Genomic DNA, 20,292 nt, shown 5'->3' with positions numbered 1-20,292 from the left:
CAGTGTTCTATACCAGCTGCAATTTCCAGAGCAGGGCAGCCCCGCATAGAATGAGTTACAGGAATCCAGCCTGAAAGTGATCATTCCATAAATCACTGTAGCCAAGTCTTCCAGAGCCAAGTAAGGTGCCATTAGCGTCACATGACACAAGCAAGCTACATTTGTAGCCTGTACCTCCACTGAAAGAGAGGCATCCAGGGTCTCCCCCAAGCTCCTAACTGAGTATGAGAGTGTCAGATGCACTCCATGTAGACCAGGCTTTCTCAACCAGAGTTTCGTGAAGCCCTACGATTTCTTCATGGCCCTGAGTTTCCCAAATGGGTGGGAGTTAATTTTTAAGATGTTTTTAAAAAATGTGTTAATAATTTATCAGGTGATATGACCGTATATGATCAAGTCGACTCGCACCCCCCTCCCAAAATGACCAATGATAGGCCTGGAGGGGGAGAGAAGGGGAGTACCCCAGGTGGACGTGTAAACAGCCATCCTTCCCAACTATATTCTGCACGACTGCACAGCTTCTGGGGTTTTTCGAAGCCTGAAGAATGTTTCAGGGCGTTCTCAACAGTAAAAAAGGTTGAGAAAGGCTGATCTAGACAGAGGAGATGCGCTTCCTCTCCCAGCCCTTTCGTCCCCAGCTACAGGACCTCCATTTTAATAGGATTTAGTTTTGGGCAGCTCTGTTGGAGCCATCCTATCACAGCCTCCTGGTCAGTGAATTTGGAAGTATATCCAGCTAGCTGCCCATCAAAAGATAGAGCTGGATGTCATCAGTATACTGATGGCATCCCATCCCATATTTTCAGATCAACTGTGCAAGAGGGCACATGTAGATTGCATCTTGTGGTGCCCCGCATGGGAGTGGATTGTTATTCTTCTGTCAGTGACCTTGGAGTAAAGAGACCAGACACTGTAAGACTGATCTCCATTTCCCCGAGGTAACAAGGTAAAAGCCCATAATCAGCTATGTCAAATGCTCCATGAGTTTAATCTACAAAGCTGGGCAGAAACAAAAGGGTAAGGATTTCAGCTAGATTCTAATACAGTACAGAGCACAAATCATCTGGCAGGGAGAGATGATAAACAGATTTGGATACACTGGTAAAGTATTTGTCTTTATTAACAGGTTCTTCATAGAAAAACTGAAATGCTGCCAAATTTTAAATATATTCATTCAAAACTCTCACAAAGTCTTAATCTCTGTAAAACTAGTACTGGTACACTACATTTTTTCATATCTTCATAACTGTTCAGAGAGTTCTATGGGGCTCATTAACAGAATTTAACATTATTTCAGTTTTTGAAATGGGAAAACCGGAATCTGTCTACTAATGCAGGAAGCTAAATCTTGATTCAGTGTTAAACATTATTTACAGTCAAGTTACAAATGTGAGGTTAAACTATAAATTGCTAGCATGGCACCTTTCCCTCTTTCCTTCTGAAGCCTCTGTACCTCTTGAAAACTTGACTGAGAGAGAACCCTGAACTCTGTGAGAATAGCACACTATCAGGGTTGTGAAAAGCCCGAGGTCACCCAGCTGGCTGCATGTGGGGGAGTGGGGGATCAAACCCAGCTTGCCAGATTAGAAGCTGCCACTCTTAACCACTACACCAAGCTGGCTTCTCCTAATAGAGAAACAGGTTTGCCATGGTTTCAGTCCCTTTCCATGCCGTTTAAAACTGAAGTGCTGATGCAAGTAGTGTTTGTAGCATACAGAGACATTAGCTGAAATTATCAGCAAACATTAAGTTTGTGTCCATAGCACAACTCCTTGCTTTATTTCTTTTCAATAGTTTTCTTTCTAGTTCCCACTCTTATTCCAAGGTGCTCCAATGCTGTTCTGAGTGTGTCCATAAATGCAAAAAAAGCAACACAGGAATTATTTGTAAATCCACATATCAGCTTGCCTTCATACTAACCCCAGTATAATAACCTTGATCTAAAAACTTACCTTAAGCTTGAATTCAAGCTGTGGCAAAACTGAGAGTAATAGGTGACTGTCAATATTATATAGCTCCAGAATTAAGTCAAATACATGTTCCGAGAGATCACTGATAGATGTTTTTCCTAACATAAGCACTTGATTAAAAAACTAGAAGACAGAACAAAATATATCAACAATAGAATACACACGAGTTATCACAGTCTATTACTGGGTAAAATGCATAAAATGCCCCCAAAAGCAAAGCTGAAAATTACATTCCTCAAAACTATTCTATAATTCTATTGCTCATGGTAAGAAAATTACTGAAACAGTTAGAGAAACCCATCTTAAAATTATTATTATTTAGTGCATTTCTATGTTGCCCCTCCCTGTAGATTCGGGGTGGCTTACAACGTGATTTCATAACATATAACAGTTATATAAAAGGTTGCTATTTTCATCTAACACAATTCACTTTATCACTGCAAGTTTAAATTCCAAACAGAATGTCCCTTTGTGCCATAGAAAGATCCAACAAACCAGCATTCTTTCACATATTTCTCTACCTTGACTCTTTAGTAGAATAACTAATTTTTCTTTTAAAATCACCATTATATTAACTCTAAGCCTATGTATTTGGAAGAATTCTCTGGTTTCAACTGGATTTACTGCCAGGTATGCACTTAAGGCCCACAGACTTGTTTTTATGTTCATCTGCACAAGAAAACTTTGTGGAGAAAATATATTAAGAAAACCAGCCTTAAGACTAGGGTTGGGCGCTTCAGTGTCCCAAGCAGCCATTCACGCCCGAAGCAGCCAGTGCCGCGGCGCGCGGGGGGGAGGGGATGGGAAGCAGGGGCTGGCTTCTTCAGAGGTTGAAGCACCCAACCCTACTTAAGACCATGGTACTCCATTTACAGACAGCCATATTTGTAATTATCTAAGAGACACATTTACTTTCACCCCTGGGAAAAGTCCTGTGTCTCAGAGAGACTTGCAGTTTACCTATTCCTTTGGTGACAGCTGTTCCAAGGTGGGAATCTTATTACCAACCATAAGAATGGGCCAGATCTACTTTCCAGAAACATGGGGCAGGTTCCAAATTGGTGAACACTGGTCAGAAGAGTCACATGGAGCTTTTGAGACTTTGAATATTATTGCCTTGTGATTAACAGAGTAATTAATATAATGCAATCACTCATATCCATTCACCCCTACCCTATGCATGTTTATTCAGCTATAAAGTCTATTTAGCTCAACAGGATTTGCTCCCAAGTAAGCATATATAATATTGCAAACTGTCTTCTTTAGTTTTAGTATACCATCTTATGAAAATGTGAGTTGTTGGAAGTATACACATTAACAATCCCAAATCCACCAGTTGATTGATGCAATTAGCAGCATTTCTCTGACTAGTAGGCAGTATTCTGGGCCACTGAAAGTCCATGAATGTTCTTTATACCCTCATTTTGCAGGTATATAAAATTACTTAATGTGTTTTCAATTTGCAATATAAACTTGTACCATCTTATAACACATGATTAACATAGACACCTTGCTCATATCACAATGACAGTAATCCTCACTTACATTAGTAATGTATGGTTCAATAGCTTGAGCTGTCCTCTTCAATAAAGCCTTTGCCAAATCATATGCCTGTTTATTCAGGTTCTGAAATATATATTTTAAGTAGAAATACTGTAAGATTTGTGAGTTAACCTTTGCTACTAAGAAATTAATCACAATGATGCTCTGACTTAAAATCCCTGGTGGAAGAGGAGAATTTGATTGCTTTTCAATTGACATCTGTTTAGAATAACAGCAACAATATAGCTGCAATCTAATGTTTTTTAATTGTAATGGCAACTAGATAGAATGCATGCTTACTCAGTAAAGAAATGATTCTTTTTTTAAAGGAAAATTAATTTAATTTTTTTCTTGATTAAAAATATCATTTAAATTTAAATAAAACATGTAGAATTCAATCCCCAAATACACGAGTCAGATTGACTGCAATCACTTTATTACTATTACAGTTGTTCCACCAAGCCTAAAATTTAATATTTCCAAATAAGAAGCTCAGAAGAAACATGATAAGTCAGAAGGAAGCACAACCAAGATCGGGAGCTTTCTCCAAGGCTGACTTGGATGGTGGTTCCAAGGCTTTAAGGGCTTTCTCTCACAATGCTTACTTATGTTTTGATTCCCTATCTCCTGAGCTTTAAGGTGTGAAGTATTGACAGGCCTTACATGTGGAAACACTATGCTCCTCACCCAATCAGAATTGTGAGGGGTCATGTGTGCCAGTTTGGGTCAGCTTTGCACACTACAGGAGTATTTCTTGAAAAGGACCTTCTGAGTCATGGGAAGGACTCAGAGTCAACATATCTTCAACAAATCTGGAACAGATCTTCTCAACTGTAACTGGAGACTGCAAAAACCATGATCTCCTTCAGTGTCAAAAGAGGAACTGATAGTAGGGTCACCACTGTGTAGGAATAGGTAAACCCAGGTGGAAACAAACTTCTAGCTCCTGCACACACTGACCTGGAGGCTTTTTGCTGTAAAGACCTATCTGATGGCAGGCTTGCCCATGTGCATGTGGACTGCACAGAAGATTGGTGATGAAAAATGAAGTTTTAATATCACTTTATCATCTAAATTACTACTGAAGCTAAATAAAATTAAGTGACACAGTCAAAATTATTAGTGCTTACCTTATGTGCAGGCACGAGGTTAACTAAAACTGTATCCAAAAGCTCCTGAGATACTGTATCACCTTCACAAATAATGGAGCTCATCAAATCCACCATATGCATATGAACCTTCTGATTATGACCATTACTGAAATTAGAAAAGTTTCTTTTCAGGTCAGCAAAGCAAAATGATTCATAATGTGTAACCTACAAGGTAATTTTAGGAACAAACATATTTGACTAAGTTGTCATTGTAGGGATCTAAAAGGAAACGATAGTTCCTTTAAAAAGCTGCGTCTCTGAACAGTAAAACAAACTTGACAGTGCTTCTATTTTCTGAAACTGCAGTACAAAACTTAGTGCAAAATAACTGAAATCATATTTTTTCAGCATTGGAAATTAGATAATTAGTTTAAATATTTGCAGGTACTTTTATTGAAGGTGGTAGGGATAAAGCCAGCAACAGTCTACCTCCAATCTATAAACTAGACGACAACAAGATCTAGAGAATGTGGCCAATAACAAGCACAGTGCCTATATAACAATTTTTGATCCACATAAACTAACTACTGATTTTAAAAGCTCCATATGTGTCACTCTGTGTGTGTTGTCTCATTCAGGCAAGAGGTGTCTAAAACAGTTTTAGTAAATTACCGTAGCAGATTAAGCAACCGCATCAATGGCGGAAAAAACTGCAGGCACGAGGTTATCTAAAAATCTGATACCTATGACTTTTAAATATCCTTTTAGTCCTTAACACCATCATGAATATAACATATTTAAAGATACTCACTTGATTACTGAAAACAACGTTCTGTATAACTGTGTGAAAATTTCATTACTATCTTCTAGTTCAAAGCATATATTGTAAGACTTAACCCATGCAATGTTCTGTATAGAAGAAGAAAAGATAGGGGTAACTGGAACTTCTCAGGAATTAACAAGCATAACAACAGTTTCAGAAGAACACAGCTATCTTTTTGTATTATAAAATGCCACCATGGTTTTACAAAAAAAGTTAATAGGGATAGTGGTTTGGTGGTCCAAACAGATTTTGTACACAGTAGGTTCCAGGTTCAATCCCTGGCCATCTCAAAAAACATTTTTTAAAAAATCTGAATTCTAGAATAATCGTCTGACACATCACTTTGTATAAGGCAGCTCCATTTATACTAGTCCATAAATTGTTTAAACTTACCTCAAGTAAATAAAAATATCTATTGAACTGTGGGCTTTTTGTGTCTTCTAATCCTTTCAGCTGTCTTGTTATGAACATAAATATATCCTAAAGCAGAAAATACAGTAATTTACTTCACATCACATGACAAGATACACGTATTAGTTCTATAAGTATTCACTTCAACTGAAAGATACTTTTCTACAGACTAGTAAACTTGTAACATGTTTAACTAACCTCTTCTTCTCACAATCAAAGTCTGAAGCACATAAAAAGATAGAAAATATTAGGAACATCAACCAGGAGTCTGCAGCACGAATTTTCAGTTTCATTCATTTTATGTTGAGATAAGATCAGATCCTGAGTTTCCCCATACTATAATAAATAATGTTCATAGAAGAAAACCTTACTCCTGGATTCTTTTTGCTGAAAATCCATGTTCTTCCCGGCCCCCCAAATCTGTATTCATTCAACAAAGCCAATGTTTATATGTTATTTTGGTGTGAAAACATACTGAATATGCTAAAGCTTTCAACATTTGGCATTCCCCATGTTTGTATTGTGTACAAAAGCAGGGCTCTTAGTAGTACCTAATAATGTGTATCTATATGGGAAAGCAACTTAAATGGACTCCGGGGAATGGTAGAGGACAGGAAGGCCTGGAGGATCATTGTCCATAGGGTTGCGATGGGTCAGACACGACTTCACACCTAACAACAACAACAATATGCGAAAGCACAAATTCTTCCCAATAGAAAAGTATGCAGTTGCTTGTCGCCTTTCTAAAGCTAGGGCCTGATATCAACTGTTACTAAAGCACCCAGCTAGCTACATAGATCCTAGAAAGAAGTACAGGACTATTTCTTTCCCAAATACTGCTAGACTCACTCTAGGAGCACACACTCACTCTAGGACCATACTATACCCATCTGTTTCAGTTCTGTAGTATGGAGCATCTCTAACAGAGATTTCTCAGAAGAGACCAAAGCAGCATAAAGTCATAAATATTTTCCCCATGAACAATAGCTGCAGCTTCAATACAGATTTCTTCACTTTAAAAAAAATCAGAAAAAAATAGCAAGCTTGCTATAGTCCTTACATCATAATTCTGCCCTAATGTGCCCCTCCGTGTTTAGTTGGATAAGAAATATAAATTCCACAGACAGCTTTGCAACAGATATCAAAATGATTCTTTCATTTAATCTTTCTTATAGTGCCAAGGGCCAGTAAACACATTTTTAACCATCAAGGCAAAAATGTCATCAAGATCACAGTTACTGCCGCTAAACACAATCAAGTTTGCTTGGTTCATTTCAACACACATCCAAGGCCAACCAGGATACCTTGCAGGTACAAAAAATGCAAAAAGTAGATAGTCACATTATCAAAACTTTTGAGAGAATTAAAACAATCCCTGCATCAGAATGGGATGTTTAAAATCAAAATTTTACAGCAATGACCACCAGGGGGCTTTCCTTCTATGACAACGCTTTTCCATCCCAAGAGTGGAGAATAGATTTACACAGCACAATGCCAAGCAAGATTAGGGGAATGGTTCCCAAAAAAGCTTCCCTAATATATATACGTTCTCTTTGAAAGGCTGTATTAAACATTGTTAAACTGATGGGGGCAAACAGAAAATCTAGTAAAAAGCGACTGTAAAAAGGACAGATTTAATTTCTTCCTTATACATATTAGGGGAAAAAACATTTTCAAATGCATGACATGCAATTTAGTCCATTTATTTATGGCACACCTTGTTGTTTAATGTATGTCACACTTTAAAGAGTAACAAGATAAATGACACATTCCTGTCCCAATGAATCCGCAATTTAAATTTTAAATCAAGGGGGAGACAAAGAAAGGAATAGGCAAGAATAAAAATAGATGGATAGTAATACATATAAAATTTGAGTTCGTTTTACTACCTGGGATGATAATCTTTATGCAGGCTGTTGCCCACTTACTCTAATATAGTCCTATACAGTCTAAGGGAGTTTTCTAGGACTCAGTGGGACCCAGACTGTGTTTTAAGTGCAGTCAATAAGGTAAAGAGACCTACAGCTGACTATCTGGTCTCCTATTCAAATCCTTCAGCGGGATCAACAATGGTTGGGCTAGTTATCTTTCCATGTATATTTCACCTAGACTTTCACATGCAGTAGGAATTGGGAGATTGGGGAGAGCAGATTTTCCAACAGGCTAGGTTATCCAAATTTGGACAAACTGTCATATTATAGCCCCAGGACAGCACTTGTTCTTAACTTCATGACTCAGAGAAAGATACACCAGCAGACATGCTTGATACATGCAAAATATATTCAACAGCCAGAATCTTTCTAGAAATGTTAATGTATTCTACTTTAGGAAGGAAATAAAAATAGAACTAAATAAAGCTAACTGACAGCTCGGGTGAAAATGTTAAGCAAAAAACCTTCAATAACCTTAAAGTGAAATGAAGAACGCAATACAAGGCAGCCTCACCGTTTCCCCAAAAAGATTTGTCTATATGAAGGGAGTTTGAGTGATTTATTCAACATACATCTTAGAAACAGATCTAAACTACACATGAACATGAAACAACAGAGTAGAAATCATTCACTGTACATCCTCCACACGCACGCATACTTTCACCATTAAAGTCAGTTTTTAAAGGACCATACTTCCGAAAACACACTTTACCTAGTTTTAACATTATGACCAATGTTAAATGAATTGTGAGAAGTTGGAATAATTGGCAGAAGTTACCAGATACAAGGAAGAAGTACTGGAATACAGAAATACAAAAGCCACAATACACTGCAGGAATCTGGTATTTCAGAGGAGATTTGAGATGAACAACCACAGTCCATGATGCATAAAATACATTTGATATAGAATCATAGAATCATAGAGTTGGAAGGGGCCATACAGGCCCTCTAGTCCAACCCCCTGCTCAACGCAGAATCAGCCCAAAGCATCCAAGAAAAGTGTCTATCCAACCTTTGCTTGAAGACTGCCAGTGAGGGGGAGCTCACCACCTCCTTAGGCAGCCTATTCCACTGCTGAACTACTCTGACTGTGAAATTTTTTCCCCTGATATCTAGCCTATATCATTGTACTTGTAGTTTAAACCCATTACTGTGTGTCCTTTCCAATGGGAACAGCATCCTGCCCTCCTCCAAATGACAACCTTTCAAATACTTAAAGAGGGCTATCATGTCCCCTCTCAACCTCCTTTTCTCCAGGCTGAACAGACTTCCCTTACATGGTTTTCCTAATATGAAAGCTATAGATGTTAACCTCCTTAGAACTTATGCTTTAATGAATTTATACAGAACAAAAGCATTCCACTACTAGAAGCTTCCTCAGAACATATTTATATATTCAGTATTTCCAGCCATTCCCACATACACAAGACATGGCCGGTAAGGCATAAAGTGCACCATGGAAGTTAGGCATAGAGTAGAAACATGGATGAAGGCAGCTCAATATAAAGCTAGCTGTGATTATGATCCAGATTGTCCAAAACACAAGTCAATACTGAACCAGGGTTTTCCCTGATATTGTCAAAACAGCAACCCCAAACGTATTGCACTGTGCAGCAAGTAAACTGCCACTGTTCACAGCTTTATGATAAAAACTGCAAACAGTAGCCAATAATTCAAATAATTTTATGTTCATTTTAATCCCTCTTCATAGCAAGAAAGGCAGGCTAGAAATGAAGTAAGTAAATAAATATGGATATACACACACACACACACCCTAAAGTTTCAGAAAAGAACAGAACTGCAGATATAAGATCAGAAGGCACATATAACGGGGGCAGGTTCTGCTTGTTAAGACCAGTTTCACTCCTGCACTGCTAGTGAAACTTGGCATCACTCCAATCCCATCCATCCTTTTAGATCAGCCTTTCTCAACTCTTTTACTGTTGTGAAACCCTCAAAGCATTCTTCAGGCTTCGAGAAACCCCAGAAGTGGCGCAATTGTGCAGAATATGGTTGGGAAGCATAAATTTGTACATGCCTACTTGGGGCCATACCCCTTTCCAGTCCCTAAAGGCTCATTATTAACCATTTTGGGAGGCAGGGGGAACAGGTTGACATGACCATATATGGCTACATCACCAGATAAATATTTAATACATTTAAAATAAATATACAAATTAATTAACCCCCATGCATTTGGGAAAAACTTCCAGGGCCATCAACAAACCCCAAGGTTTCATGAAACTCTGGTTGAGAAAGCCTGTTTTAGATAAATATTAATAGTGTGAAACTCCAAGCCTAAAACCACTTTTTGTAAAAGTGTCAGATCATTGGGAGTTTTTGTAAAAGTGTCAGATCATTGGGAGTTCACTTCAAACAGTATACAGACAACAATAACTTCTCCCTGTTGTCAATGTAACAATAAACAGAATTTAAATCCAAATTCTATGTTTTAATAGCGGTACATTATAAAGCTTGAAGAGTCTTTCAATTATTGGTATTTCCTCAAAAATATAGAATAACATCACTCATTCAGAGAAGATAGACACCATCTTACCTTAAGTTTATCTGGTGAAGTATATGGTGCTTCAGGGGCATATATTCTAAAAATATCAGCAAGACAGCATGCTACAAGCAAGCGCACATCTTTATCAGGATGCTTAAGAAAAAAATCAGAAGCAAGATGTAAAGCAAGATTAAGATACAGCTCCTTTTCTTCTTCAGAGTCCTGGTCCATATCCATGAAGGTTTTTACAACCATCTGTCCAAAAGAAAAAAGTTCCAAGATAAGCAAGATTTTTAGAAACAAGTGCAAATTCAAATCCAGACAGAGACAGGACTGTTGAGAATGGTGGAATAAAAGCAGAGTACAAAAATGACAACCCTATATTTCCCTTCACACTAATCTATGCCTATCTTATCGTTTTCCCAAAGAACTACAGCAGACCGGCATTTTCCTGAAGAACTACAGTAAGCTAACATGGCTATTCTTCCACAAAAAGCATAAGAATCTGATGAATTTATGAGAGCTTGTATGCTTTTCAATATACATTTATATCCTTCTCTTCCTCCAAAGAACTCGGAGCAGTATACATCCTGAGTGGTTGTTCCCACTTTAGTTTCAAAGTCACCCTACCTGGAATATCAAGCAATTGTCCCAAGGCTAGCCAATGAATTTTGGGGCTGAGCACTAATTTGAATCCAAGCCTTCCCATAACAAATCCAACATTCCATTCAGAACATCACAATAGCATACCACACTCATTCTGAGAATTTTGTTATTATATTTTATTTGCTTGGGATTTTAAAAAATTAAAATAAACTAATGATTTATGCTTCTCTTCAGTTTCCATGTTAGCTTACAAGGCAATGCATCACCAGTTTCATGCTGCCTTTATGATTTCCTAGAAGGATGAATTCCTAGCAAAATGTCTATAAAGCTAACAGTAGGTATACGTAGTACAAGGTTTAACAGCTAACTAATTTCAAATCCACAACTATCATTATTAACTTCCTTTAAACATTAAAATCCTTAAAAGCTTATTGTAGAGATTTAATTAAAAAGCAAAGATTACAATCACATTTCAGCCTGCAGAAACAGATCTCCTTTGCAAACACAGAAGGCATCAGTTAATTACTATATTGATCATTTTAATGATCATTTTACATGGAAATTTTTGTTATCATTTAACATGAAGAAAGCACTGAGACAGCTTTGTGCAATCCGTAAAACAGACAATCAGTGGTTAATTTAGATTTTTAAAAGATATTGATTTGGACACACTGCATTTTGCATTATCACTGTACTATAATATCACTACTAAAATGGCAATAGATTACTTGTCTTTAAGAATGGTTAAAATATCTCTCAAGCAGCAAATCATGTACTTTATAACAAAGGCACTAAAGATTACAGATGTTTTTATTCCATACTGAAATTATTTTGACTAGAGGGCAAAATTAATGTATGCAGAACACAGTTTCAAGAAGTATTCATTTAGCTGTACATTATTATCTTAGAATCAGAGTCCAGTAGCACCTTTAAGACCAACAAAGATTTATTCAGGGTGTGAGCTTTCGAGTGCAAGCACTCTTGTCTTTCCTCCAAAGGGTTCAGGGTGGTGTACGTGACTTCCCTCCCCAAATTCTGTCTCTACAACAGCCCTATCATGTTGAGCAGGCTGAGAGAGACAGTGTGATTGGCCAAAAATCAATCACTGAGTGAAATTTTGAATTTGAGTATCCTAGTACATTACAGTCACTGCACCCCACTGGTTCACAGACTGAAATTTACACACAAGCTTATCTGTTTATGGTCTCTCTACTAGTTCTGATTTATACTGATGATTCAGTCAATCACTAACAGACAGGGCTAAGTGAGGGTTGCCATCCTCCAGATGGAGAATGGAACTCTCCTGGAATTACCACTCTCTAGACTGCAGAGATCAGTTCCATAGGAGGAAAATGGAGCTTCAGTAGACAAACTCTATACCATATAGGTCCTGTGTGAAAATTCTACCCAATTCTGCACTGCCCCCAAATATCCAGAAAATACCTATGCTGGACGTGGTAACCTTAGCCACTAATTTCTCAAGTTAGCGTTAGTGTTAACTTAATCATGGATCCAGTTGGAGAGTTTGGAGGTTTACTGGGATCGTTAGGGTTGGGGAAGATTTGTGACATGGTTCAGAAATACCATTGTATGTATAAACATTTTCTGACATTAAAGGTAAAGGTATCCCCTGTGCAAGCCCTGAGTCATGTCTGACCCTTAGAGGGACGCCCTCTAGCGTTTTCATGGCAGACTCAATACGGGGTGGTTTGCCATTGCCTTCCCCAGTCATTACCGTTTACCCCCCAGCAAGCTGGGTACTCATTTTACCAACCTCGGAAGGATGGAACGCTGAGTCAACCTTGAGCTGGGATCGAACTCCCAACCTCATAGACAGACAGCTTCAGACAGCATGTTGCTGCCTTACCCCTCTGAGCCACAAGAGACTATTTTCTGACATTATCGGGATTTATATTAGGGCAGTGGTTCTCAGCCTTCCTAATGCTGCAACCCTTCCTCATGTTGTGTTGACCCCCCAACCATAAAATTATGCAAGTGTTCTTTCACAGAAATTAAACTGAAACTGACCTATGGTGTGAAGATCCATTGTTCATGATTGTATATGAATTGGTTATAGATTGGTTATAAATTGATGGGCGCCTTCAGGAGGAGCGGCCACAATGGCACCGCCCCCCCCCAGCCAAGCTGCTCACCCTGCCACAACCCCTTTGAAAGTGTTGTTCGACCCTCAAAGAGGTCCCAACCCCCAGGTTCAGAACAACTGCCTTAGCGGATGTTATGAATACAGTAAGCCAGTTTCTTGAGCAAAGTTGGTCAGCACTGTTTTACTATCCCTACAGGGCTTGTTAAAATATGATCAAGCAAAGTATTTTTCTAATGCTGCTAAAAAGACAAAAGCACATATGATCCAAACAAAAGCACATATGATCATATACAAACAAGAAAATAAAGAGTAGGCATTTTCATGATTTCAAGCTGCTCCAAAATAATTTTCAAAAAGCTTCAGTTCACTCACTTTTAATCGTCGCACCATTTCTTCTTTAGAAATTTTATCAGATATTTCTTTAACTCCTGGAGGATAAGTAATTTTTCCATCATTGGCTCTGGTCTTGGAATGAGCCATGATGCCACTTTAAAACCTGAAGGGAAGAGAAAATGAAACAAGCAAGATAACGAATTAGAGAGGTAACTAACTTTGTTCTACACCTCATATACAATTGATGGGTACCATCTGACATAGAAAGTGCCCAAATGTAAAGGAAGTCACAAAGGCAACCACTTCATACAAAACTACCTGTGATGAAAATTCAAACCCATCAAACCAGGGCCCAATCTATCCCCGACAAGACCAACAGGAAGAGACAAGCACAGGGTCAACAGAATATTCTTGCCTTCCTCCTGGCCTTCCCATGGCCCCATTATTTGCACTACAGTAAATTCCTTGGACCCTGACCTGGATAGCCCAGGCTGGCCCAATGTTTGCTAGATCTCAGATGCTAAGCAGGTTCAATCCTGGCTAGCATTTGGATGGGAGACCACCAAGGAATACCAGGGTCATGACATGGAGGCAGGCAATGGCAAACCACAGCTGAACGTCTCTTGCCTTGAAAACCCTATAGGTCACCATAAATCAGCTTTGACAACAGCAAAAACAAAACAAACAAAAAACTTGCTTTCTAGGGATGTGAAAAGGATAATAGGAGCTCAATGGACAGTCAGAACTCACAGGCAATCCAAATTCATGTACCAACTGCCTATCAGTAGAATGGTTGACATTTTTCAGTGTGTGAACAGCTGAGAACACATCAATGGAGGAAAGAACATCTCCAGACACAGCTAAGCACTGTGGGTTTGCATAATGTCCTTAGCAAACAAACTTCTTATAATTTGAGAAAACATATCGTATCAGACAGGATACCTACTACTTTATACAAAACTATCTGCAAAACAAGTGAAGCTATGATAAAGGACAGGTTAAGGCCTCAAGTTTATAGCTTTGTATCTACATAAAAAGAGAAATAAAAGAAAAGATTGAGACTAGAAAGAAGATATAATAACCCCCTCCACCTCAAAAAAACACTAGGAGCTACAAAATGGAAAGCAAATTGGGGGGGGGGGTATATCTCCAACCAAATGCCACCTAAAAACTACAGAGCAGAATTAAATACATTTGTTGGCTAATCTATGCGGGATCCAATTTTTAAAAAATGTTAAGCATAACACAAATTGGAAATCAAGAGCATAATAAGACTAAACATCCCCAAATTAAAAGAGGAATCTTATAGCACCTTACAAATGAAAACTAAAACTAAAATTCTAACATGAGCTTTTGTAAATTACAGTTCAGTTCATTTTATACTTCAGAGAAGGGAGTTTGGAGAAATTACAAAAGGACAACAGTATAACACAAGAACCAATAACTTTATTAAAATAATAACTTTAAAGTGTTTGACACCCTTTGAAAGATCTTCAAAAGGCAGAATCCAGTGCTGGTGTGCTGAATTAGAATTCATCTAATAGTTTAACATTATCTTTCCATCTGGAATAAGGACCTTAGTTCCCTCATTCACTGTCACAATTTCAGTATAACCCATACCTTAAAGACATTAATTCAGACATAATTTTCTTCAATGTATTTACACTCCTATTAATTTTACTTAATATCTCACACTATATTTTAGAAGAGATTTTCTGTTAATCCTACTCTACTTTTCAACTGCTGTGAATGGGTCTCATTCACTCTGAATAAACTGATTACTCTTTGATTGGTTCTCAGTTAACATTGGCCTCTTGCCTCTCACCACGCCCTCCATTTCTGTTGCTTGAATTCAAAATATAAATTTAGAATCGTAAAAGAAGCCTAGATTCCCTGTCTTATTATCTTAGGTACTTCAAGTTTTAGCCAAATATTTTCTATTAATTAGATGTAAACTTCAATCCCACCACAATATACCTGTAATTCTTAAACCAATCAGACCTTATGTTAACTGTGTTAAGAAAAGGAAATTAATTATTTCCATACAAATGCCAAGTTAAATCACCCTTCACCTACTATGCAAGCTATGCATTGTAGGTCCCCTTACTCCTCCAAGCTCCCTACACTTTGCTGTACAACCCAATCACAAAGAATGGGGGAAATGTTCCTGTCTCTCTCCAACCACACATACATCCAGTTGGTGTGGTTGTTCCAGGGCTAAGAAGGGCAGAACCACCCTCTCTCCAGATCCAACGCACATGAAGACTGCTGCACTTACAGCATACAAGCAGTGTCCAGAAACCAAATCCTCCACTGTTGTCGTCCCACAGTTTTACTATCCATGGACAGGCAGGTTCCATTTATTCATAGTATAGTGAGCCCCCCCCCCCAGCACATTGCCTAGGATCATTGTGATAGTGAATTCCATTAATTGTTCTGATGAAAAAAAAATCTTTTTTCATTTCAATTCTACTGCTCATCAACTTCAATGGATACCCAGAAGTTATAATATCAGAAAAAATATTTTCTCTATCCAATGTAAAATTATATAAATTGCTATCACACCCTCCCTCTTAGTTCTTTTCTCTTTGCAACAAATCCCTAAATCTTTCCCTGGTGGGAAGATACTTTAATGCTTTGATAGCTCTAGTATTCTTTTTTCTCCCCACTACTAAAATACAGGAACCAGAACAGTGCACGGTATTCAGGGCATTGTGATAATCATTATAAATTCCTTTCCTAACAGCTGCTAGTGCAGAAATTCCCTTGTTCATCACAGATGTACACTTAAATCAACCTTTTTATCAGGCTAACCACCACAAGCCCAGGACCTCTTTCCTGGTTAATCACTGCTAGTTCTGATCCTATCACTGTATTTTTAAGAATTTTCCACTCTGTGGCACTGTGTCCCAGGGAGAATCAGGGATGCTAGCCTCCAGGTGGGAGATTCCCTGGAAGGACAACTCCTCTCCAGACTGCAGATCAGTTCCCCTGGCGAAAAGAGCTGCTTGAGAGGGGGGGGGGACTGTGTTGAAGTGAGGTCCCTCGCTGCCCCCAGTCCCACCCACTCCCAGATCCCCCAACAAGGTTTCAGGCTTATTGTTTGTCTTAATTTTTTAAACAATACATTCCTCATATAGCCAATTTGTGTTTTGGCATCTCCTGTACACCTTCTCATTTACTTTATTTTCTATCTATATGACATACTTTTTCTTACATTTATTATGCCACTTCAAGTCATCCTGACAAGAAGAAAAGCAGAATATAAATATCATAAAATAAATACAACTACAAAGATATTATCACAAATTTAAGATCTCTCTCCTAAGTTCTTACACGTTTTGTCTCATACACTGCTTACAAACATTCTCTTGCGTTCACATCATGCATTCAACAACACTAAAAACATCATCTTTAGAGATCACCGTGTCTTAGAACTTCCAAGCAATCTTAACAATGGCAGATTATGTCCAATAGAGTTCACATTCTTTAACTGATGGCAATCAGAGAAAAATGAAAATAAGAGGCATGATCGTTAATTTCCCTACCTTTTTAAACATCTGCAGTATTTTCTATGACACAGACTAAACTCACTCAAAGAGGACACTTTTAAACAATGTAAAGAAGCACTTTTTACCCATAGTTGAGAATTCATGCAATACATTAAGGCAATAAAATGATAAAATATATCATAGTATAGTAGGTGTGACTTCCTAGTATCTGGAGGGCACTCAGAGTAAAAGGGTGTCTTGAGAAGGGACCACAGGATGGGCAAGCTGGGACATTGCTAGATGAGTCCATTAGCAACTTGGAGACCAACAAGAAAGTATAAACTTTCAAGTCAGAGACAAGAATCAGAGACAAGTATGACATATGACCCATGTTCTCAAAGAACAGCAGATTTATTTTAAGTAGTTTTCCCTTCTTAGGTATCACTGTCCTGTCTGTGATTTTCTGAATATTATGTTTATTTTAAATGGGTATAGAGCAATTCTGAGTTTTCTGAGCCCAGGGCAATTGAGATGGGTAGAAGAAGGAAAGAACCCATATCCTCAAGTAGAGGAAACAGATGGACTGAAATGTCCTTATTTAACAGTTAAAAATAAGAATCCTAAGCCTTCACTTTAGTGGAGTATACTGCCAGTCTAGGCTACTATGGGTAATTTCAGATATTTACATGGCAGAAAATTTTGGTTGGATGAAATGCCTTAATGCACCATCTAAAAATCACACTAGTTAAACTACATGGAGACTCTTCTCAGCAGAACTCATTTGAAATCTATTTCCATAAATAAAGACTGCTTTAGATCTCAGATGAGACATGACAGAACAAGACAACGGGTTTTCAGAAACAGGGTTGTCAACTGCCTAGAGAAAAAATTGCTGTGTGCTTTTAACAGAGGCTTAATGGGATGTTATTAACTTGTAATATAAAGCTCTGTCTGACTATTTCTACATTTTGAAGTCCTATTAAAGGAACAGGACATTTCATCCAGGCCTGCTGGCACTCCTACTTAGAAAAATCATCTTCAGTTTTCTCTCCAGAAGGTTAGCTGTGCTACTCTATTGCAGCAAAAATAAGCAGATCTGGTGCCATCTTGAAGACAAAATTTTACTTCAGGGTAAGCTTGCACAGACCTGCAACTATTTCTTATGTTGTTCATGAGATGAGGGGAAGACATGAGATGGAGGGGGAAGTAGCATAGTCAGTACTGGGCAAAATTCTAGAGGAGTACAGGATAAGGTCTGGTTAGATCTGATGACAGAATATCCACTAATCATGGACCAATATGGATCCATTCTATTCAGCAATCAGAACCTATTAAGCACAAACAAGTAGTTATATCTTAGGGTTAAACAATCAAGGGACCTGCAAGGACTTGGGGGCGGGGGGAGTGGATTTCATTTTCCCTCCCTGAAAGCTTTTATAATATCTCCTTTTTTCCTATTTTGTTTTCTCCTTCTCACCTACCAACCAACTAAGGTAGTGTCTATCATTATGCCCTGTGACCTTAATCTGTCCTGTCTTCAGTTTTTCTTCCTTCCCGCCTCCTTCCGTTCTCTTCTTGGGAAAACTTTAAATTATTCCAGATGCCAGATCTGCTGCTTGTGGGTGGAAGGGCGCCTCACTTTATCTATTTATTTATTCTTGGATGTATAGTCTGCCCTATTTTGGGAAACTCAGAGCAGATTACATGTTGCAATATAATATACATACATATAATCCCCATATGAAATTTAAAATTCAAATTAATAGCAGTAAAACACTTACATTATGATTGTATACATTAAAGCCATAGGTTAACGATAAATATTATATGTCAAACTTTCTCCTGAGCATGAACTTTCTCCTTGATCATTTGAGCTGCAGTTTCAAGCTCCCTGATTTGTTTTGCTATAGTACACAAAGCTGTACATAACGGCATAGCAAAGACTAAATAGTCTCCAGTATTAACATTTCACTTATATGTCAATTTGTGAATCTGTTCACCTCAGGAAGAAGTCAAATGGCAAACAGAAAGACTGGTAGTAGCTGGCATGATGCCAGGGAAGGGAGAGTGGGCCAGCAGCCTCACCTCATGCTGAGGGTAAGACAGGAGGCTGAGGCCAAAGACAAGGTGCCCCACTGAGCATGAAGGATGCCTATTACACAAATATTATGGGGGGGGGGACCGGAGGGTTCAATGGCACCCTACGTCAAGGGGAAGGACTAAAGCAGCAGGGGCAGGGCAGGACAGGGTAGAACCATGACTAGGATGCAAGAGATACCAGGAGAGCAACTCTGCTATTGCAAGCAGGAAAGCAGGAACAGGGTGCTTGGAAAAAACAACAACAACCCTGCCCTGAGGCCAGAGCAGAGCCAGCGCACTAAAATCCATGCCCTGGAAGAGCCTGCCCCAGGACCTGACAATGAACCTTGGGTTTTAACATTACTCCCCAATGGCTCGCACATGTACTATCACCAGCTTTTGCATGACTATACTTGACAGAGTCTTTTCTGCAGTAGATCTGTGGATCATTTTCACTAGAGATGCTTCTTTGTCTCCATCAGTACAGGTATTTAAACAGCAAAAGATAATCTCATTTATTTATTTATACCCTGCCTTTCTCTCCAGTGAGGATCCCAAAGTTGTTTACATTATCTCCCCTTCTCCATTTCTTCCTTGCAACAACCCTGTGAGGTAGGTTGGGCTACGAATGTATAACTGGCCCAAGGTACCAAGTGAGTTTCTATGGTAGAGTGGAAATATAAACCTGGGTATGGGTCCCAGATCATTGTCTTAAGCTTAAGCTTACTACACCACACTTCCTTTTGTGGTTTGACTGCTGCTGAACACTTACAAGTAGCCAGTCCTCGCTGAGTCATGCATGTCACATATATCAAATCAGAAAAGCACAAACAGGAATCACCAAGGCTATATTGTGCAGTAATATCCCCTAGTATGCTTAATATTAGCACACAGTGGTTGTTCTTCAATATTGTAAATCACTAATAATATTGCATATGGAATCATAGAGTTGGAAGGGGCCATACAGTCCAACCCCCTGCTCAATGCAGGATCAGCCCAAAGCATCCTAAAGCACCCAAGAAAAGTGTGTAGCCAACCTTTGCTTGAAGACTGCCAGTTAGGGGGAGCTCTCCACCTCCTTAGGCACCTCCTTAGGCAGCCTATTCCATCACATCAGCTGATGCTCATCACAATATGGGGTTCGTTTTCAAAGTTGCCCCTTCTTCAGTTCATGGCTCTGGCTCCTGATGTTGCTGACCCTTGATCCACCAATTAAGAAATTCACAAAGCGGGGACCACACAGAACAAAAACACTGTTCTGCAGCTGTACAGTAATTCAAACACCTTGATAAACATTAATGTACTTCCACTACCTAATTTTTTAATACTTGACATCCATGTCTGACTCATTCCCTGGTTCCAGCGGGGTTTTTTTTTTTTAAAACAAGCAATTTCCCCCTCATAT

At 38.6% G+C, this 20,292-nt stretch overlaps 1 protein-coding gene across 1 annotated transcript in view; it reads right to left on the bottom strand.

Annotated features, from left to right (window-relative positions):
- Positions 1-20,292, bottom strand: part of PDS5B (PDS5 cohesin associated factor B) — a 75,662-nt gene that overhangs the window by 46,213 nt on the left and 9,157 nt on the right. Inside the window, exons 2-8 of the mRNA XM_077341837.1 lie at positions 13,357-13,480; positions 10,326-10,529; positions 5,820-5,906; positions 5,415-5,512; positions 4,643-4,769; positions 3,516-3,596; positions 1,953-2,093 (exon numbers count right to left, since the gene is read on the bottom strand). Coding sequence (XP_077197952.1) covers positions 1,953-2,093; positions 3,516-3,596; positions 4,643-4,769; positions 5,415-5,512; positions 5,820-5,906; positions 10,326-10,529; positions 13,357-13,464 — 846 coding nt within the window. The 5' untranslated portion in view covers positions 13,465-13,480. The remainder of the gene's footprint in view (positions 1-1,952; positions 2,094-3,515; positions 3,597-4,642; positions 4,770-5,414; positions 5,513-5,819; positions 5,907-10,325; positions 10,530-13,356; positions 13,481-20,292) is intronic.

The sequence above is a fragment of the Paroedura picta genome, chromosome 6 (genome assembly GCF_049243985.1).
Source record: "Paroedura picta isolate Pp20150507F chromosome 6, Ppicta_v3.0, whole genome shotgun sequence".
Lineage (NCBI taxonomy): Eukaryota > Metazoa > Chordata > Lepidosauria > Squamata > Gekkonidae > Paroedura > Paroedura picta.
The sequence above is the reverse complement of the archived record's forward strand: the minus strand, read 5'-3'. Positions and strand labels throughout refer to the sequence as shown.